General features: G+C 49.7%; 5 protein-coding genes across 5 annotated transcripts; 2 read left to right on the top strand and 3 right to left on the bottom strand.

Moving 5' to 3' along the window:
- The first annotated feature begins 1,671 nt into the window (after positions 1-1,671).
- On the top strand, positions 1,672-6,249 carry L228DRAFT_107639 (hypothetical protein). Its single transcript, XM_018328922.1, has one exon. The coding sequence runs from the start codon at positions 1,913-1,915 to the stop codon at positions 6,005-6,007; it is 4,095 nt and encodes a 1,364-aa protein (XP_018188847.1). The 5' UTR covers positions 1,672-1,912; the 3' UTR covers positions 6,008-6,249.
- A 368-nt stretch (positions 6,250-6,617) lies between these two features.
- L228DRAFT_237872 (hypothetical protein) lies at positions 6,618-9,924 on the bottom strand (the record flags this gene model as incomplete). The annotated part of the gene is made up of 6 exons (XM_018330983.1): positions 6,618-6,645; positions 6,764-6,772; position 6,825; positions 7,355-9,580; positions 9,645-9,766; positions 9,827-9,924. The coding sequence occupies 6 exons, from the start codon at positions 9,922-9,924 to the stop codon at positions 6,618-6,620; spliced, it is 2,484 nt and encodes an 827-aa protein (XP_018188846.1).
- Positions 9,925-10,748: 824 nt separating this feature from the next.
- Positions 10,749-14,578, bottom strand: L228DRAFT_246044 (hypothetical protein). Its single transcript, XM_018332311.1, has 5 exons — positions 14,387-14,578; positions 12,519-14,327; positions 11,622-12,466; positions 11,237-11,563; positions 10,749-11,175 (listed from the first exon to the last, which is right to left on the bottom strand). The coding sequence occupies exons 1-5, from the start codon at positions 14,553-14,555 to the stop codon at positions 10,861-10,863; spliced, it is 3,465 nt and encodes a 1,154-aa protein (XP_018188845.1). The 5' UTR covers positions 14,556-14,578; the 3' UTR covers positions 10,749-10,860.
- A 755-nt stretch (positions 14,579-15,333) lies between these two features.
- Positions 15,334-16,821, top strand: L228DRAFT_246043 (Deoxyhypusine hydroxylase). Its single transcript, XM_018332310.1, has 2 exons — positions 15,334-16,073; positions 16,142-16,821. Exons 1-2 carry the CDS (start codon positions 15,574-15,576, stop codon positions 16,665-16,667), a joined length of 1,026 nt encoding a protein of 341 aa, XP_018188844.1. The 5' UTR covers positions 15,334-15,573; the 3' UTR covers positions 16,668-16,821.
- On the bottom strand, positions 16,822-17,314 carry L228DRAFT_267297 (DNA-directed RNA polymerase I polypeptide; the record flags this gene model as incomplete). The annotated part of the gene is made up of 3 exons (XM_018334972.1): positions 16,822-16,840; positions 16,899-17,136; positions 17,200-17,314. 3 exons carry the CDS (start codon positions 17,312-17,314, stop codon positions 16,822-16,824), a joined length of 372 nt encoding a protein of 123 aa, XP_018188843.1.
- Between the last annotated feature and the right edge of the window lie 27 nt (positions 17,315-17,341).

Below are 17,341 nucleotides of genomic sequence, written 5' to 3'. Positions count from 1 at the left end.
AGCCAGGGGGCCGGGAGCGACACCCTTGACGATCAGCTGCATCTATACTTCTTTCTTGTCACGCCGTCAGTGCTACTAAACTACTGTTGCCTTACGCTGTCGTTTCGTTTCGTTTCGTTTCGTTTCGTCTCATCTTCTTCCACGAATGGCATGATCATCCCATATCGGGGCGCGTATAACTGCCCCCATGTCTTAGTATGATCCATGACGCCCTATCATCGATTGACATATCGAACTTCTTTGGGGTGCGTCTACTCTATCCTTTTGCATGTGCCTGACTGTCCGCTCATTGCTTTTCCTCGGCCACGCGATACCACATGGCGATACCGAAAAGGAATGCGAATGCCTGTGGCTAATTTGATTTGCTCCAGAGGATCACTCGAAACTTCTCTGAATTGGCAGGCGTCCATGGTCACATTCTCCAAATGGGTCTCACGAGCTTACAGGGAGAAATGAGATAAGGAGAAGAAGCATAGGAAGCACAAGGGGAGAGAAGAGAAGAAAGAAGATGCCAGGGCTATCATGTTTCCCAAGGAGTAAGGTGGTAGATCTGCGTATCATTCCGTAAAAAGACGGCGAGCTGCAACCGTTTCACACCCGTCGATCAGAGCTCCTTTCTCTGAGCGCATCTCATCTCATCTTGCTATGCCCTGACTCAGAGATGCATCGACGACTCATGATGGGGCGAGGAATGTGATAGAAGAGAGAAGGAAAAGAAACCTGGGTTGACCTGGGTCAGCTTTGCATCTGCTTTTGTCTTCTGCCTTCCGTCTTCCCTAGGGTTGCCGCATTGGCGGTAAGCCGAGAATGCCGGCCATCCCATTAGCAATCAAATTATTCTCTTCCTTTCCTAGCCGTATTATCATCGTCGTTTGCATGGGTACTTGTACAATCAATTGCAAACACAAGACATCGTAATCGCTCTCTCAGGCAGCCCTTCCTGTTAGATGATATCGCTGTTCGAGAGACAGCGACTCTCCATAAGCCACGTTTCCCTCCAGTTGAATGATTATTGAGCGCATCGCCACAAACAGGATTCTCCCTCCATCATCTCAGGGCCGCAAATCAAAGGTCGCCAATCGGTTCTCCTGCTCGCGACGTGTGGCGCTTGAGCGATCTATCGATTATATCTTTTATACGCACTAAGTTATATACTTTTCACTCACCGCCTTCTTCATTTCTCTGTTTCTGCTAGAGCATTCTCTCTCGCAACCCGATTTCCCCAGCCCAGCGGCGCTTCGACTGTACGGTGACGAGGTCTAGGAAGCAGATAAACATCCCTGGAAACACTGCAGCAACAGAGTTAGTGGAACAGGAATCCCGGTACATACAGTAACTGGCGCGCCTTTGGTGGACCTGACTGAACTAAGAGGATTTAGAGCAGCGCGGGACGGAGGGCAGCGACAACCGAAGACGGACACACGACACATTGGAACGTCTGGCGGCCCAGAACGATTCGTTGTGGATTCCGTCGAGCGACCGTTCTGCTTTGGTTTCCAATCCTCCGACGCTCCGTCTAAACTTTACTGGGAGTTTCGTCTCCACATCTCACCCGCGCCTCCCTCTCACTCTCCAACGGTCTCGCCCGAGTTGACTGCCAGGCCAAACTGGCATCTTGGATGCTGCGCTCAGTCGCCATTCACATCTCGCCCGAATAATCATCGTCATCGTTGCTTGACCATTGTTTGTCACAACTCTTTGCGCCTGCAGCTTCACAGTTACCAACATCAAATTCCACCTGTTTTATCAGCAATTGTGTCATGTTAATAATACCCGTCACGAGGCTTTCAGCCTAGGTGGAGGCCCTCTGTGAAGTCGCAATTCCCGACGAGAGCTGAACACTGTCGTGGCATTTTACCATTACATCAAACAAGATTTTCCGTGGTCGACCAGCTCCGAAGCACCTTTCGAGATGCTTGGGCAGCTATTCCACAGACTTACACCCTCAGGGCATTCGAATCCTGCCACCACCTCCCTCGATTCCGTCACTGAAGAAGCTCACACCCGAAATCTCCTATTTCCGGACCCTAGCCAGCTCAATCGGCCCCAGAATCACGCTTTTCCTCTTAACAATGGACCCGCAGCTCCTTCTGTCACTACAACGGGGCGATATGACAATGTTGGAGAGGTGGACTTGGAACACATTCGCGACGTGCGTGTCCTGATTGCACAGGATTCGACAGCCTCACAGCCCAAAGCTGTTCTCTACGATTCCAAACCTCCGCCCACCAAGCCCGCTCAGCCAAAGAATGTCTCCCCTTCTTTGCCTATTCAAGGGCGAGCTCGCCTGAACAGCACCGCTTCCCGTTCGACTGGAAATGGAGTGTCAAATCCAAAACCCAGCAGCCGCACTCAATCTTCCCATGTGCGACAAGTTTCGGAAGGATTCGACAATCCGCGTTTACGTCGATCTACCGACTCAGGCGGGAGCGCATTTCAACGTGCTCGGCGAACCTCCAGTCTAAGCGTCAGTCCCTCTACCGAAGAATCGGCGCAGAGTCGGCTTGCTCGAGAGGGTGAAGAAGAGGTCAGGAATGTGTTGGATTGCATGTTTGGCAGCGCCGTACTTAGTTACAAGGGGCCAAGCACAAAATTACATGTTCTTTCCAATGAGACCCGGTCGAGCGAGCATTCTTTGCACAATGGCCCTTCGAGCAACGATATTTCCAGCTCTTTTGGAAAGTCGAGCGGGGCAAGACGAGGAATTTTAAGTCAGTCTTATTCATCTGGTTATCTTTCTCCGCGCCTGACATCCACCTCAGAAACAACAGAAACAACAACTTCGGCGGCGGCGGCGACGACGACGACTAAAGATCCAAAGGGCTCCGGCAAAAGGACACTTCTTATTACAAGAATGTTTTCGGTCAGCCTGCCAGAATCAAGTGCTCGGTACGACGCCACACCCACTGTACAAAACTCCTACAGCACTACCGATAGCTATTTTCCAGCAATGAGCAGCCTATCCTCAAACCCTAAAGCTGTTAAGCAGAGAAAGACACCCATGTACGCCGTCGCGCTACTCTTCCAACTTCCTGTACCCAACCATTGGGCAAAACGTGGAGGTGTTAGGGTAACAAGTCCAATCGATGGATCTGGCTCGTTCCCATCGTCGTTTGAATCCGAGAGACAAGCAGGCTGGACCTTTTTAGACTCGGCTTTTGGGTCAGACTCGGCTTTGTCAGTCGCACCGTATGATAAAGTTGATGATCTGGTCGATGTCATCCTACAGCGCTGGGACGTTGTCGCTCGGACACTTGCATATCTCGAGTCAACTGCTCGTGAGAGGATCCTTGAACAGCTCAAGGCTCTGGATCTCGCCTCGCCGCAGCTGACGCCATCCATATTCTCACGCGAGGCCAATGAGGCTGTGATAGCGAGACAAAAGCAGGCGATACGAGCCAGTCAAAGGAGCTTGCAGCTCCCTCCTGACGCGCTCTACGCCGATGATATAGTCAAGAGTCGTGTCAACCTTGCTATATCTAGAGTCATCCGTGGCATCAAAACGCCAAGAGTCATTACTGGTCAAGGCCGTTGGGGTGTGTGGAGGGAAGAAGCTCGCTGGGTTGGCCGTTGGGCCGGTGGGAAAGAGCAGAATTTTTTCTTTTTCAATCTATTGACTGCATTTCTCGGCAACCATACAGAGTGGTTGAATATAATTGGACCTGCATGGTATCGAAGACGCTATCAGCAACAACAGAGACAGTCCCAAAGCGAGGACTTGGCAATCCCATGTCGCACCGTCATAGTTTGCGCAGATAAAATGGCATCGCGACGATTGATTTTCCTCTTGACTGCTTTTTTGCCGGGCAGTATTGGCGCTCAGGACAATGGAGTTGCTTACTTGCCCAGCAATGCTGGCTCGCTCAGGGGATATTCTGGCTCGCCTCCTTCAGCCATGCCTCTGCGCGAGGTGTCTCTACGACGAAAGATTAACAAAAGGGGGCCGATAAATCGGGCAAATTCCAGCCTCGGAACATATGGACGTGCGAGCAGCGTTTCACTTCATAGCGTTCAAGAAGGAGGCTCTCCGGATGAGCCTTCTCGCTCGGGAAGACATCACTTTAGAGCTCAGTCAGCGAATCCATCGGTGAATACAGCCAATATCGCGATCCCCTCAAATAACGGCACTTCCAGCAGAAACAGCGCAGCTACAACATCTACAGTGACGCCAAATGCCACTATACCAGTTCCACATTTTGCTATGCATCGCAACAGCAAACCAGCAGCGGTATCAGCTGCTGGAGCACGTCGCGGTAGCACAGATAGTCTGGCGTCTGCAAATCTGCTCCATACTTTGAAAAGGGGTGGGAGCACAAATACCACCAATGCAGGCTCTGAATCAGGACGTGGTGGTTGGGGAAGTTTGATTAGTGGATTCTGGAGCAGCCGACGGGACTCATCCGCGGTGGAGACGGACATGAGCAACGCCTGCGACGACAGCGCTAATTCATACTCTGTTCAGCAAAAGTTGTCCATGTCTTCATCTGCCAACCCATACACCTCTTCCCAAAAGTTTGCTCAGCTCTCCAGTCCTGAAGAAGAAGAGGCAATTGAGGGCGAAGACGAGCAAGACGAATCGGCGGCTGTCAATGGTGACGCCGGAGCATCAGGTCCCAACAGCATTTCTCAAGATGCGGATACGTCGCGGCCCGGCAAGCCAATACCTGAGCGGCCCAAAACTTTTGACGCCCCATTACGAATGTCTGTTGATGAAAACGACGGCGTCATAGACGTAGAGATTCCGACGTCAAACTTTTTCGGCCCTTCATCGTTTGGCTCACCTATCCAGTCCCCTTCACTTGGCGGTTTCATGTCTGGGTCGAGCTTCGACGGCGGCGCGTCAACCTGCTCGCATACATCAACATGCCCGTTTGCAAATACCGAGCCAGAGACGCCAGCCAATGTGGCAGGGTGGCTCAACAACTACCACGAGGATTTTGCACTGCAAGCTGTCCGGCCATACGCTTCACTCGAAGACGAAATCAAGCGCTCCATGAGCGCTGAACCAACTCCCATATCCGCCATTGCCACCCCTGGCAACACACCCGGCGTTGGCAGTGGTGGTAGTGCAGCTGGCGCTACTGCTGCCGATACCGCACCAATAGATAAATGGGTCGACGTGACATCCACTCTGATTGCAGACTGCCAGACCTTTTCCATTAAACGCATCAAATTACGACGCCACGTCAAGCTTTCTTCCTTCGCCGCCGCCGCCGCTGCCTCGCGGCTGCCAGCTTCCACCCAGCATCCTCCAACTTCTCACGGCTACCCTGCATCGTCTTACCCCTCCTCCACCTCCTTTGCCGCCGAGGACAACAGCACTTTCGGCCTGCGATCCCAATACGGCAACCCCTACACCCCGGACCAACTGACCCCCTTTTCACGACTCCCCGATTCCCACGTCGAAGAGGAATTTGTCGAAGAACCCATCATGGACATGGACGGCACTCTGGCCGACGCCGTCGAGCGCATCCTCGCCCAGAGCGTCCCCCCGTCTCATATCCACTCTACTGCCTCGTCCAGATCAAGTTCCCGGCTCGGTATCCGCGACCGCCGCACCCTCTCCGAATCTATCCATCCTCCTCTTCCCCCTCCTCCTCCTCCTCATCCCCATCCCCATCATCATCACAATCCGACTACTACTACTACTACTACTACTACTACTACTACTACTACTACTACTACCACCACCAGCACCTTGGAAGTCCCAAGAGGCGAGTGCAAAAAGACCGTCATTGGCGCCCTCGAGGAAGTCGTCCGCAGCGTCACGGCCGAGCGCGCTCGTGAAGAACAGGACCTCTGCGACACCTGTGCTGTGACTCCAGGTCCGGGCCCAAGTACCGCCCTGAGCGGCGTCAAGGCTGCTGGAGAGTTACGTGCCTCTCGCTCTCGCAGGGCTAGCATCGACGTCGGTCTTCTCTCGAGTAATGCCGCGCCCGAAAGCACATTGCGTGAGGGCGTGCGTAGGTGGTTGACCGATATTGAAGAGGGGTTGATATGGGCTTAGTCTCGAGTTCTTCTTTTGGGGGTGTGGGAGGGAGGAGGGGAAGGGAGAAGGGGGAAGGGGGTTTGTTTCGTTTTCTGTTTTCCCCATTTTCTGTACTTTGTTTTCTTCCTTTTATCCCCATTCTTCATCTTTTGTTTTCTTCCTTTTCCCCTCCTATTATCCATCCTTTGTTTTCTTCCTATTATCCACCTTTTGGTTCCTTTGTTTTTCGGTTCGAAAACTGAAACTCGAACGTTTTGGTCCTACATTTTTTCGACAGCGTACTCTCTACAAATTGCAACATGCAAAATGCAGCGTTTCAGCGGGCGTTTTTTTGTTTTTTTTTTTCCTTATCTTTTCTCTTATTTTGTTTCTGTTACTATTTCACTTCCCCCCCTCCCCCTTCCCTAACCAAACTCATTTCCCATTCCAGTCTTCTCATTTTTTGGAACCGTCGGGGTCGGAGGTGGGAGGTGCGAGGTCGAATGATTCTAAATTGATTCCCATGGATTTTCTTTTTTTTTTGGGTCCCTTTTTTTGTTTTGGGGGAGTGGAGGGAAGGGAGAGGGGGGAGGGGTTCCCAAGTCTTTTTTTCCTTCTCCCTTTCTGTATGTTTCTCTCCTGCCTTTATTTAAGGTGGCGCCAAAGTATTATACCTACTACATATACATATATATATATACTCATCACAAATATCAAATAGCAAATGATTCAATACCATGGTCCCTGGTCCCTTTTAACTTGAAACGTGTAAATGTAAATGTAGATGCGGCATACCTGATGATACTACCGAGTACATTATACATGATACAGGATACAGGATACAGGATACACATACTCTATCAGGGACATGATAAACACACACAACTACATGATACACCTTTTTCTACGTGTGACGGTGTGACGTTTGCCCTTGGAGTGACAATTTTGGACAAAAGGTTACATGGTACGTGAGAATTTCAAAATGTTATTTCTCTCATTTTTGGACAATTACTAACTTATGTGATTATCACTGAGACTAATGTGAGTGTGTCCCTGGGTGGACCTGGCCTCCTTTTTGAAATCCTCCTTGGAAAGTGAGAAAGTTGAGACAGCCACAGACAGTGAGAAGAAGTGAGACTTTGGGTCAAGCATTTGGTTAATCCTTTTCTTTTTCATTCTTTTTAAAGACCTAGCGAGGAGGAGAAAGAGGAGAAACGTGTTAGTCAGGCTTCAAAACAAAACAAACAAACAAATGAATGAATGAATAAAAAGGAAAAAGATAGAAAGAAGAAGAAAAAAGAGAAGAAGAGAAGAAGAGAAGAAGAGAAGAAGAGAAAGGAAAAGGGAAATGCAGATACAGTGAAGGGAAGGGGAGATCTGACTAACCTGGAGGAGCACCGCGCCCGTTGACGCCAGCGGCGGGTCCAACATCGGCAAACATATCAAAAGGAGGTCGTCGACCATTGCCGGCAGGAAGACCTGCGGGTCCGGAAAGGCCCATTAGACCTTCAGGGCTGTAAGGTGGAATGGGCGGGAATCCTGGCGGGAGGGGTCCGTTGATTCCAAAGAAGCCAAGAGGGGGCGGGGGCATGTTTGGATGGGGGAGGGGTCCACCGGCATTGGCTGGACCGGGGCCGGGTCCGGGTCCAGGGACAGGGACAGGGACAGGGACAGGGCCAGCGCCTCGTTCATTGCCAAACATGGGCATATTGGGCGGCGGAGGAGGAGGGTGAGGCATGATTCCTGATGGGGGAAAAGGATTGGGGCCACGCATTGCCGAGATTCCAAATCCAGGCGGCGGGGCAATACCTTGTTGCGGCGGTGGCAAAGGATTGCCCTGCCAGTTAGGCTGAGGTGGCATGTTGTCAAGACCTGGTGGCCGTTGGAGACCCGGAGGAGGTGGGATGCTTGGGCCACGCTGAGGAGAGTCTATTGGCGGACGTCTGGCGAAGCCTGCAAGAGGATCGTCGAAGAACCCAGGTGGCGGACCTGGAGGGCCCTTTTTGCGTGCACCATCCGCCACGTTTTCGTTAATGTCGCGGCGCTCTGATGATGGAGGAGGAGGAGGACGATGATGACCCTGAAGTTGATCAAAAAGAGGTAGTGGAAAGCCACCAGGGGATTTGGAGGATTTAGCCACGTCATCCATGGGACGCTGTGCTCCTTGTAAATCCAGAGGCTGCGGCGGTCCTCCTACTCCTACTCCTCTAAAGGCCGGAGGTGACTGCTCAGAAACAGCCGGAGGGCTGCGTGACTGCTGCATAAGCTTGAGCAGGAATTCGCTGTCTTTGTTGGCCGGAGTGCTGCCTCGCGATGGCTGTGATCCGGCTCCCTTGGGGTTGATGGCACCACTGGATTGACGAGAATGAGAAAAGAGGCTCTGCAAGCCTGGCGGCGGCCGAGTGGGAGAAACTGCAGATGCGGACAGCGGCTGGGATGAGTCGTCTGCTGGCCCCGGAGGAGGTCCATGTGGGGTGGATGTTCCCGAGTTAATGCTTGATCCACCTAGCATTTGCAATATCCGCTGAAATGCTTGCTTGTCTTCGCTGGAAGATTCGTCTTTTTGAACAGAAGGAGAGGCAGCCAAGGACGGTTGCTCGCTCGCCCGGTATGGTACATCGTCTTGTGGGGCAAAAAAGGACGTAAATCTAGAAGCCTTTCCTCCTTTGGTCTCTTTCTTCGCAAGTGCTGGGGAACTCTCCGAAGACGCACTTTCTGCTCGCTTGGTCGGTTCATTCCATAAACCAAGGAATTTATCAAACGAGTTGTCCATGATGATCGGGCTGTCCGGCTTCGCAATGTCGCCTTTGACCAATCCAGAAGCTGGACGCTCCGGTAAGATTGATTGCTGTTCGACTTCTTCCTTGGGTGTGCTGGTCGCAGAGGCAGCACTAGCCTTCATGCGCTCTTTCCATTTCTGCAAGTCTTCCTGAGTGTGCGTCTGCTTCTTTTCAAACGGAGTTGAGGTCTCCATCCATTCGGGATTGTGCTCTGCGCGATCCGCGCGATCCACCCGTGTGCCCTTTATCCACTCTCTGTCATCACGTCGATCTCTGTCTCTCCATTCGCGATCCCGCACGCTCTCTTTGATTCCTTCTTTATCCCTCGTACCCTGAGCGTTGTCATCTTTAAACCATGATGGTTCATTCCTGCCCCTGCCAAATCCAGTGCGACGCGGCTGGTGTTCACGGTCCGCATCATCTCGATCTTTTCCATAGCCTTCATGCTGTCTTGGGCCTCGTTCTCTGAAAGGGGTAGACCCTTCTCGGTCTCGTTCACCATTCCTCCTAGAAAAGCGTTCCGTATCTTCTTGACCGAGGCCGCGCGATCGTCCTAGACCAGACCAGTTGTCCCCATCCTCTCTCGCAACTCTGCGGTTATTTGAGAAGCCTGACCGCAACTCTCGAGGTGGTTTCTCGTTATCTCTGTCTAACTTCTCTCGCTCCTTGAAGAACTTCTCTCTCAAGTTATATCTGTCGTTTCTCGGGGTGTCATCGTCAATCGAAGCTATCAATGACCTTTCCGGGGAATCGGTCGACTTTCCAAAATTGCGCATAGACGTCGCTGAAGCAAAGGAGGTTTTAGGCGGGCCAAGAACAATATCGTCCGGAACTAAAAAGAAACAAGCGTGTCAGCTAGCGATGTTGATGGTAGTGAACAAGTAATACGCATTTACCTGCACTCTGGCCGCGGGAAAACATGGGTGGTCTTCGATTAGGACTGTCTCCAAAGGCTGTGGCATCGTCCGTGCGTGCTCGATGCATCGAAGGCTTTCGCGGGGTAGGCTCTGGAGGTGGCCTGAAATTAAAGATTTAGCAAAAATTCAGCACGGTAGGAACGGGTTCAATCGCAGAATACCCCATCCATTCCTCAATTGGAGGAAGATTTTCTGGTTTGCACACCAGAGGTGAGTCCCGTAATCTGAGCAGCTGCTCAGATGTATATTGGAAACGCATCTTTTAAATGGGCGTCAAAAGTTTGCTCGAGCCACAATGTAGTCTCCTCAAGTCAAAATTATTAGTGCCGAAGCGGACTCAAAACCGCAGGTTTTTGAGCCGCCGGAGGCCCCGTCCTCTCTAACTTTGAGTCCCAAAAATTGAATCGGCGAAAAGTTTTGGTCAGACAACTTCTTCTGCTGACCACACTCGAATAGAGGTGGAGCAGGGCAATCGCCCCAGAAACGCTGAGATGGTGCGGTCTCGGTCGGTACAGTTTTATAGGTTTTGCAGTACCGCGCCTATAAATCAAAGTATGGCGGCAATGACTCGAAAGCTTGTAGAACAAAATGACGTGTTGGAAGTGTGGCCTCGGATAGAGGGGAGGCGACAAAATAGGAAACCGGAGGAAGACAGCTTCTCGCAGCGTAATGAACCCTCGTTCTAAGACTGGTCGAGAATCACTTCCGATGAATGAAGATCGAGGGGCAAGGAGTTAAAAGGAAGAATTCTTATTTGTAGGGAAAGCGTTAGATGTGACACTGTAAGTTGGGTATTTCATACGTCGTCAGTTTCCATCAGTTGCCAGTGCGCTTGCGCCGAGCATAACTTGGATACCACTAAACGATAGCATTAGTGCCGATGGCCCACTACAGCACAAGTTTTGTGCATGACAGCTTCGCTTAATAAGCCGCCACTATCCAGGGCATGGTCACGAAAAGCCAAGCTGGTAAGATAATCAGTCACAACATATTCTACAGGTAGGTGTGTATCTGGTATACTGATTTGAAAATGGAAAATGAAAATGGTACAAGAACACGAGGAAGTATTTCTAGAGACCAAAATGTCGGGCGCCAGCCATCTTCTAACATTGGTCTCGGACGTCAGAGTATGAAACTAATCCTTGGCCACGAGGCGATGCCGATATGATCGCTTTTGCTTCGAACAGGTAAGTGATCAGGCCAAGATATCCTTTATCGTCCCTTGCATGGTTCCGCCGCTCCAATCATCCACTCGTGCTTTGTCACAGGTATCGTAGAGACGCTCTGCCAATTTGAGAAGCACAGTACGATTGGCATCACCTACTGCGAGACGAGTTTGCACCCAGTTGATTACCCCAGTTCGAGTGATGAGCGTTGTGCTACCTTGAACAAATGTTGCTCGAAAAATGAGATGCATTATTTTCTCCTTGATCGTCTTTGGGAGGAATGGAGATGCGTATAAGGACAAGAATCGTTCAAAAACGTTGCGCAAACGATACGTGTCCATTTCCTGCGGAGAAAAAGCCTTGTGAGAATTATAATAAGAAATCCGTAACTGAGAGGTTTCTCACCTGAGGGGTTCGGAGTCCATCAATCAGAATATCCAAGAGCCACTCAATTTCGCGATAATGCGAGTCGGCCTCCTCCGGTGGATGAAAGAGAATGTTTTCAATCCAGTAAGAAGGCACTCTCTGGACATTCCAAGACGGGCCTTTATTTAAGAATCGGTTGACCTTGGCATATAGTGGATGTAGAGGATCTGTGATGACGGTAGCTGATCGAGCAGCCAGAGAGCCCACGAAGTACGGGAGCGGTGCATTGTCGATAATAGGACTGGCCGTTTCACAGACCTCACCGATGAGGAGGTAGCATTGCTGACCTTCAGAGTAATTTGAAGCCTGCGAAGCCTTTAGTGGATTTTTCATTTTGGGACATGACTATCTCGAGCCTCCTTACCTCAAGCTTGACCATGAGCTTTCTCAGACTGATAAGAGCCTGCTTTCGCACGTGCAGGTGGCCGGAGCACAAACACATGATCAGTCTAGAAGCGTCACCGTCTTCCATGACATCCTGGACGTCTTTCTGGATCCAGTGATTCAACTCCGGATGATCTTGATTCTCTGCAGGTGGACCTTGAAGCAACGATGCCACGTAATCCTTGACACTGCTTTCCTCTTTGGGTGCACTCTCCTGAATCGAACTAGAGCTTTCGGCATGACGGTCCATTCTATTTACCATCAAATTTGTTGCTCCCCCATCTGTCACTGCATGTTTCATAATGGACCGTAGGTTATCTTCTTCGAGGTCATTCAGCAGAGAAGCTTTGATAGCCGATAGGAGTGCGCCGCTCTCGCCAATTTCTCTCGATTTCGTCAAATAATTGGCCAGCCAATTCGTGACAGCCTCCTTCTCGGCCGAATTCGACTTTGCAAAGAAAGACCACTGCTCTCGAATGGTGACCAGGAATAGACTCAAAGGCTCATTGGAGGCTCGTGGGCTCGACACTTCCGTTTGGGCAGCCAAGTCTTCCACCTGATCGAGATATGTAGTCGGTCTCCTGACCAGACGGAGGACGCAATTATCAATGAATTTCATGAAATCCTCTGATATAACCCCTTCTCGTGCCTCGCGGAGACTTGCAATAAGAACTTCAATGGATGGTACTATCGTTTGCCGTTGTAGGATTTCGTTCTCAGCTACGACGGAAGAAAATACTGCCTTTAAGTCATTCAGCGGCTTTTCCTCTGGTGCATCAACGAGCAACTTGAGAAGGCTGGTGAAAGGAGAATATTTTAAAGAGTCTGTTACATATTAGCCCCTGCGCCACCAAACCGGTTTTAGAGGATATCCTACCAGGCTTGTGGAACCATTTAATGTCCAGCGAGCGCTGCGCAATCTGCAACAAATGTTCCAGTTCCAATAGTCCTATGCCGTCTTCGCTTCCAATATCGTTGCTGGTTTCAAGGCGGCTCAGGGCGTCCGTGAGCGCTACTGAGATATCAAATTTCTCCTCAAGGGCAACTTGGGGAATAACCCGATAATACATTGCAAGTAATCTAGAGACCGACTCTCTTTGTAGCATATCCTCTCCCGAAGTGCTGCGGAATACCCTGATTACATCTTTCATCTTTGGACACCTGCGGCAAAACTCTGTCACAAGCTGTCTAGAAGCTTCTGTCCAGATATTGTGCCCGCTCTCGGTTTGACTTTTGAATAGCGACAAGGTTGATTCGAGTTTTTCAAAGGCTATCGTTAGGAGACGAATTGCAAAGAAAGTGATGAGAGGAGATGATTGGTTCAAGCATCTCGTCAATGTCTTTTGGTCAAGAGGCTGCGGCAGAATATTCTCAATCACGATTGGAGTTGGCGGTGGTATCGTGTGACGAGTGTCTTTCCCAAGCATTTTCTCTGACGATAGAGGGAGTTGGACGGTCGAAAACAGGAACGCAGAATACCCAATCCATGTCGCTGTCAGTTTCGGGTCAAAACTAAAACCGTTCTTTTTGTAAAAGTAATCTGCAACTAGCTCTGGGGCCGCGCGAAACAGTGTCAACAGTAAATCACTCTGGAGTGCGCTTGCGTAAGGTCGGAGGGTTTGTGCGAATGCTGCAAGGGCAGAATTTCGCACAGGCACCTTGTCCCGGTATTTGCTAAACCACTCAAGAGATTCAATGCCAAGGTCTACGGCTTTGGGGGCATTGCTGTCAACTTCTTGTTGTCCGCTATGTCTCAAGGCCCCCGGTGGGTACCAACCCGCCGGTGTATGTAGAACTCCATGCTCGGAGTTCGAACATACGAGGAGCAGGAACTCGTGGGCATAGACATCAATTGTCTTTTGTCGCTTAATTTCTGAATCCTTTTGGTCGTCCTCGTAACCATACAATGTCGCTATACGGCCTAGCGTTCGCTCTGTAAAGACCTTGCCCTTGCTAGTCTTGGGGATTTCTTTGTCGGTGAGTACATGGGCTTTGAAAACGTTGAGGATGTCAATAATAATCTCAGGCGGGTCCCCTCGAATGTCATCAAACAAGACTTTGAATAAATTGACTTGCCCCAGGATGTCGATTTTTGCCGCGTGCTGTTGATACTTGAGATTTGCTAGAAGGTAACGGATGGCATTAGAACGGACAGACGGTTTGCGTCTTTCCTCTGAGGCATCGGCAGATGCTGCTCTGCGCAGGCCTAGATTTCTTGCTAGAGCCTTGTTTTCCAGGGTAAAATCTTTGCGCCCATAAAGTTGCTTTGCCAGTGACCCTCCGTCGAATGACACAACCTCCAAGAGCAATCGTATGCATGGCGAGATGATAAACTCTTTTGACTTCGGGGCGGTCAATTGTCTTGATACCAATTTCAATTGAGACTGCTGTAGTATCGTCTTCCCGAGTAAAATGCCATAGTCTCGGAAATCAAGTAGCGAGGAAATCGTTTTAAGTAGAAGGGCTAATACTGCCGGAACTGCAGAGAGCAATGCGTCGGCATTGACCTGACCAGCATAGTTCCATATCTGAATGAGGTCTGTCAGAAAATGGCTATCACTGTCTCCATCGTCTCGGCCTTTTTGCGAATCGAGATACTCCTTCAATATGAAAAGTCTATTACGCCGAGAGGAGTCGTCGGCGCCACGCGCGATGGATTCAAGGAAGGTCTTGAAGCACTGAATACCTAAAGATCTGATGTGTCAGTTGCGCTGATCAAGAATCCAAGTATATGGCGCTGCATACTTCTTCTGAGCTGGGCGTCAGCCCCTTGTTGAAAAGTGAGCAGATGCTTAAGCTGCAAAGCCGAAGTGATGTCCTCGGCGTTGGTTAGGCTGGCATTGCTCGTTCTTGGTCGCTTTGCCGGTGCAAATCTACCATCCGCTCCATCCGGAAATATTTGTCTCTTGACCATTTCTGTCATACGATACTGAATTCCCTGTTGCGGATCACGCAGACCTGGGATGGCAAACCAGTAAATGGAAATAAACTGTTCCGTACCGAGCTTTTTCTGCCAAAGGCGGTGAGCAAATTATACGAGTAACCCTTTGAGCTAATTGGATGGTTCCCAGGTAATGTTTAGTGAGGAGCCTATAACTTCAGTGGCCATCAGCGTTAGTTAAGGAAATACCTACCTAGTTTTGTACATAGTACAGGTTGACAGTAGAGTTTAAAAATATCCAATTTCTAAATCATCAAATCAATTTTATTGTGCTATTTCTATTGTTTTTGATAAGGTTTCCCTATTTCTGGGAGTCACTCTTAGACTTGAGAATTTTTTTGCATTATTTTAGTCTTGCTTTTATATTTAACATTGCCATTCTTTGCCCCAAGGTACCGTCAAAGATTCTACCCATGTATTCGCAGTATGATTTCTTGTTCGGACCAGCCGTAAGATGGGCTCCTTAAGTGCATTTCATAAGGTATTTCATTAAGATCTTTCCTTTTTGAGGCAACCTACCTAGGCATGTATTAACATATTTCGTGCAAGACTATTACAGCCTTATGGCACTCTTTGAGTTTATCAGGCCAGCAGGCCTTATCTGCACGTGCCGGTGGAGTTACTAAGCGGTCAGTAGCAAGCGCTTCCAGAACATGATTTCTTACTCAGTTTTACCTTAGCATGACCTGAATACAAATAAATGCTGTGTTGATTTTTATGTGTATTGAAAATTTTCAACCTACTGATAGGACCGTCTTTCTTGGAGAACAGAAACGTCGTTTGAAGTTGAGTTCCTTGCTCTCTAACTTTCTGCCTTTTTGGTCCCTGAAAAAGTAGGGTCGGTAGTTAGGCCCAACTTTATCCGGTGCACTCGTATCACCGAGCGCACCACTGTAAAGTTTCGTGCCCCACCAAAGATTTTGCATCACCTCCTCTCGCGATAACAGACACAGAAGCTCATATTAGTACAAGATAGCGCTCCGGCAAGGAAATGGCGCCTTCAGCAATTCCCACCGATTCCACCACAAATATGGAGGACCCTACCATCTCTAGCCTCAAGAAAATCCTCACTTCCGAGACCTCGTCCCTCGCCCGGCAGTTTCGAGCACTTTTTTCGCTGAAGCACCTTGCGTGTCTCAATCCTCCAACAGAGCAGACAGTCCCCGCTATCAGCGCTATTGCGGCAGGCCTCTCGTCGCCTTCTGAACTATTGAAGCATGAGTTAGCCTACTGCTTGGGACAAACCAGAAATCCTGCTGCGGTTCCCTACTTACGGGCGGCCTTGGAGGACAAGGCTGAAGCGCCCATGTGTCGGCATGAGGCTGCCGAAGCGCTCGGTGCTTTGGGCTATACGGATACTTTGCAACTTCTTAAGGAAATTCGGGATGACCCAAATGAGCTAGAGGCCGTAAGAGAAACCTGTGAACTCGCTGTTGCAAGAATTGAGTGGGAACACTCAAGGGATCGTCAACAGGAGAAGCTACGACCAAGGTAGGTTCACGGAATGCCCAATACATAGAAGATCGCTTTCAACATTGTATTAATGTATGCATGTCTAGTGATTTCGCTTCAATCGACCCTGCCCCGCCCATGCCTGAAGGATCCCAGCCGCCATCCATCCCAGAGCTGCAAGACGCTTTGCTGAACACCAATCTGTCGCTTTTTGAACGTTACCGCGCCATGTTTGCTCTTCGCGATCTTGCTTCTCCTCCAGACCTACCAACTGCGGTCCCTGCTGTCCAGTCCCTTGCTCTTGGCCTCAAAGATAAATCGGCTTTATTCAGACACGAAATTGCTTTCGTTTTCGGTCAACTATGCCACCCAGCATCAATCCCTGCGCTGGAGGAGGCGCTTCGCAACAAAGAGGAGGCAAGCATGGTTCGACATGAAGCTGCCGAAGCTCTTGGAAGCCTTGGTGACGAGGAGGGAGTGGATGAGCTACTTAAGGAATTTCTCAATGATCCCGAGCAGGTCGTCAAGGAGAGCATTCTTGTGGCTTTGGATATGGCAGAGTTCGAAAAGAATGGAGAGATGGAGTATGCCATTGTCCCCGGTCAAGAGGCGCCACTCGCGGGCGCTGCATAAAACCTCCATCTCCTCTCCGAATTTTATTTACGAAATTAATTTTTTGTTAAAAAAAAAATGAATATAGATGCATGAAAAATTGCTTGACATCGATTGAGTCGGGTATATGTTGATAATTCTCCAGTTTATGCAGACAATTGCAGGGAATGATTTTCTAATTGTTCGTGTTCCATCTGGAAGAAATGTGTTAGCCGTATGTAAAGTGATTGTTCCCCACTCAAAGGGACATACTTGTGACCGCAATGTGTGCAAGTGAAAAAATTGGTGCTACCCTCATCGGCACTTCTGAGCTGCACTGAGTAGTATCTCATTTGACCAGTGGTCTCACAGTCAGGGCAGGTCTCGTGAATAGTTGCCTCAGTCTTCATGTCGCCAGCTGTCACAGTCTGCACTGCTGAACGCTTTGAACGCAAGGCCGATGGAAAGTCTGTAGGCTGAGAAGTGGTGGTGACAGTGTTGGAAGAAGTATCTGTCGAAGGATCCGTCAGTAACGAGCAAGCTAGATGCGCCGATTGAGCTCCTCTAGGTTTACCTCTGCATTGCGCGCCGCAAACATCGCATGTCAAAATTGATTTTGGATCGCCAATAGATCCGTCAAGCAAATTTCCGCAATCATTGCAGAAAACAAGCGTCCCGATGGCGGACATGATGTTATGAGCGAGTAGATCGGAACA

Source organism: Xylona heveae, assembly GCF_001619985.1.
Source record: "Xylona heveae TC161 unplaced genomic scaffold L228scaffold_4, whole genome shotgun sequence".
Classification (NCBI taxonomy): domain Eukaryota; kingdom Fungi; phylum Ascomycota; class Xylonomycetes; order Xylonales; family Xylonaceae; genus Xylona; species Xylona heveae.
Note: the sequence above shows the minus strand (reverse complement) of the source record. Positions and strands in the feature narration are given on the sequence as shown.